The sequence below is a fragment of the Musca vetustissima genome, unplaced genomic scaffold (assembly GCF_032173495.1).
Source record: "Musca vetustissima isolate MV318-11 ecotype Yass unplaced genomic scaffold, APGP_CSIRO_Mvet_v1 utg439098, whole genome shotgun sequence".
NCBI classification, from domain to species: domain Eukaryota; kingdom Metazoa; phylum Arthropoda; class Insecta; order Diptera; family Muscidae; genus Musca; species Musca vetustissima.
The window spans coordinates 1-2,660 of NW_026880189.1; the positions used below are offsets into that span (position 1 = coordinate 1).

At 48.9% G+C, this 2,660-nt stretch overlaps 1 protein-coding gene across 1 annotated transcript; it reads right to left on the bottom strand.

Annotated features, from left to right (window-relative positions):
- Positions 1-13: 13 nt before the first annotated feature.
- Positions 14-2,351, bottom strand: LOC133325631 (uncharacterized). Its single transcript, XM_061534353.1, has 4 exons — positions 2,135-2,351; positions 1,845-1,948; positions 464-1,706; positions 14-429 (listed from the first exon to the last, which is right to left on the bottom strand). Exons 1-4 carry the CDS (start codon positions 2,349-2,351, stop codon positions 14-16), a joined length of 1,980 nt encoding a protein of 659 aa, XP_061390337.1.
- Between the last annotated feature and the right edge of the window lie 309 nt (positions 2,352-2,660).

A 2,660-nucleotide genomic window follows, 5' to 3' on the forward strand; every position in this document is an offset into this window, starting at 1 on the left:
CTCTCTTACTGGCTCAGTTGACTGCTGTCATTGAGGGGGCAGTGGGGGAGGTATTTATGTTACTCGAAGTGGAGATTAGGGGAGAAATGGTTGTGGTGTTGATGTTGTTGGCAGCCTGAGCTGCTGCTGTGCGTTCAAATTTCTCACGGATCTCAGCGGTTGAGATTTTCGGTGTGGTTTTGCTGGACAAACTGCTAAAGGTTGTCTTGGTGGTGGCTTCATATACCGGTTTTAGGGTTCGCTCCGGGGTCCTCGAGTAGGAGGAGGAGTTCAAGGTTCTCGATTTTGCCACCTCAACATGCATCCATTGACTCAACTCACTGGAGGAGGAATCGCCCGATTTTTTGCTTAACGGAGAAATGGCTTCCACGGCCCTCTGGGGACTTAGCGGCTGCACCGGTTGGGAGCTGATGGGCGCCACCACTTTGGCTGGAATGATATTGCTGGTCTTGGGTTTACTCACTGCTTTCTGGGTGGGATCGGCTTTGAAACTTTGTTTGCGTGGCCTGTGAACCAGAACCCGAGGTTAATGTTGAGGTGGTGGAACTGGCAATGGAGGTGTTCGTCTCCGAGGAGAGGGTACGCGTGAGGGCAAATTTCTCCGGAACTTGGGGTACACAGGGTGACATGGGTGGTGAGGAAATGCGGGATGAGAAGACCGAATCACATGAATCGCTTTCTTCGTGTAACATCTGGCGGGGTGTGGCAACAAGGGATGTGCGTGGTGGCTTTGCAGGAGGGATGGTGTTGAGGGCCTCCATACGTCTCTGGGCCACTGAGGGAGCCATGTGTCGGGAATTACTGGTGTTGTTTTGTGACAAATATCCCCGATTGTTGGCAATGTTGACACTGTTGCTGTGCGTGGAAACATTTAGGGGCCTCAGGGGAGAACTCATCATCGAGGAGGAAGAGGTGGTATTTGTGGTCATGCTCATTTCGGCACGCTTGGCTGGTCTGGGAATGGTGTTAAGGCCTCCAACTCCTCCGCTTACTGAACCCACCCCACTATCTGTGGAATCGGTGGAGGAGGTATTACCCGATGCCTTCATTTGATCACTATCCCGACTTTTAATTTCCGGCAAATCCAATATGGGCTCGAGGGGCACATGAGGCCGATCAGGTATTACCAAACCTCTCAGCTTCGACAGACTACGTCTGCGTTGCTCTAAAATATTGGTAATGGCTGCCTTCCTTGAGGCCTCATCCGGCACATAGGCCGGCTGTCCCGAGAAGCTTATACGCCTATCCAAATGTTGGGTGGAGGCATGGCGCCGGGGCAGCGAGGCATAACTTTGGGTATAATCGGAATTTATGGAGTTCAAGGACTGCAATGAGTCGGAGAAGTTGCTTTGGGCCGGTAAGGGCTTGCTAAGCTGATAGAGTCGGGCAACATCATTGAGATTTTCCACACTCATGGCACGTGTCTTCTGTAGAGAGGCCGAACCCGCCCGATAGGGTGTGTGTGAGGTGGAGGTGTCCAGTAAATTTTCGGTACTTAAATTCAATGGCTTGGTGGAACTATTGGAACGTGAGAAGCTAATCGGTTTGGCGGCAGGTTCAAGTGGCTGAGCAGCATCGTCATTAGAGAACATGGCAATTTTGTCGCGAACACTCTTTTCGGATTTCTCATCTTTGCGCCAATCACTGGAACGACGAGGTACACTTAAGGAACGTTTATAGTCAGGGCTGTCGCTGAAGGAGGGGGCCTCTAATTTGTGAGCTGTGGGTGTGCTGCTGCCACTGCTGTTGCCAGAGGAGAGATTTTGTGTGGAGCGACTGTTACGTGTGTCGATAATGATTTTAGTGGGCGTCCCTGTGGCCACGCTGATCGGATTGGGCCGGGCATCTTCAACATTGACCACCAAATCTTGGCGATAGACCTTGCGTGGCACTGTGGCTGGTGGTGTGGATTTGGGCAGAGGTGGTGGTACGGCATCTGAATTTCCACCTCCCATCTCCATTTTAATAGGTCCCGATTTTTGTTTCTCCACCTCGACCATAGTTTGGGTAATACCATTCGTGGTTGTGCTGGTCAAATGTGTGCTGCGGCTACTGGCCATCATTGTGGGTCCAACTTTGGAGGCAGCATATAATTTCTCGGTATAAACGGTGTTACTATCACCCGGCCCGGAACCTTTTGTTGTGGTCGTCATAACGCTTTGCATTAAACTGGTGGTTTTCATGACATTAGCGGCTCCACCAGGCATAATCAATGGTTCCGAGAAATTTGGCGGAAATTCATGACCATCCGGGGGTAGACGTGAGTAGGTGGGTGGCGATGTTAGGGTTAGATAGTCACTGACAATTATCGGGGTAGTTTGTGGTGGCAGAACATGCAGGCCGTTCTCCATTTTGTTTAAATGTCTTTGTTCAAGATCTGTGAGTAGGAGGTAGGTAGGGAGGTACACAGGATGTGAGAGATGCAGGATTCGGAATGATGGTGGTGGTGGTTGGTTGGTTGGAAGGGAAGAGACAAAAAACACAAACAAAAACAATAAAGTTAGTTAAGGGTTTACACTAGTGGATTGTATTTTACAAATAATAGGAATTACAAAAATAATCTATTATAAAAGAGAGTAAAAGAGAGAGAGAGAGGAAAAATTAATAATTAAGAGAAAAAGAAACATATAATTAAGAGATTATGAAATCATAATCCAAAA

Coding starts and splice junctions, on each gene's coding strand:
- LOC133325631 (XM_061534353.1), bottom strand. CDS start 2,351: ATGGAGAACGGCCTGCATGTTCTGCCACCACAAACTACCCCGATAATT. Junction 1,707..1,844: donor TGGTGGTCAATGTTGAAGAT/GCCCGGCCCAAT, acceptor CACAAATTAGAG/GCCCCCTCCTTCAGCGACAG. Junction 430..463: donor CCGATCCCACCCAGAAAGCA/GTGAGTAAACCC, acceptor ATATCATTCCAG/CCAAAGTGGTGGCGCCCATC.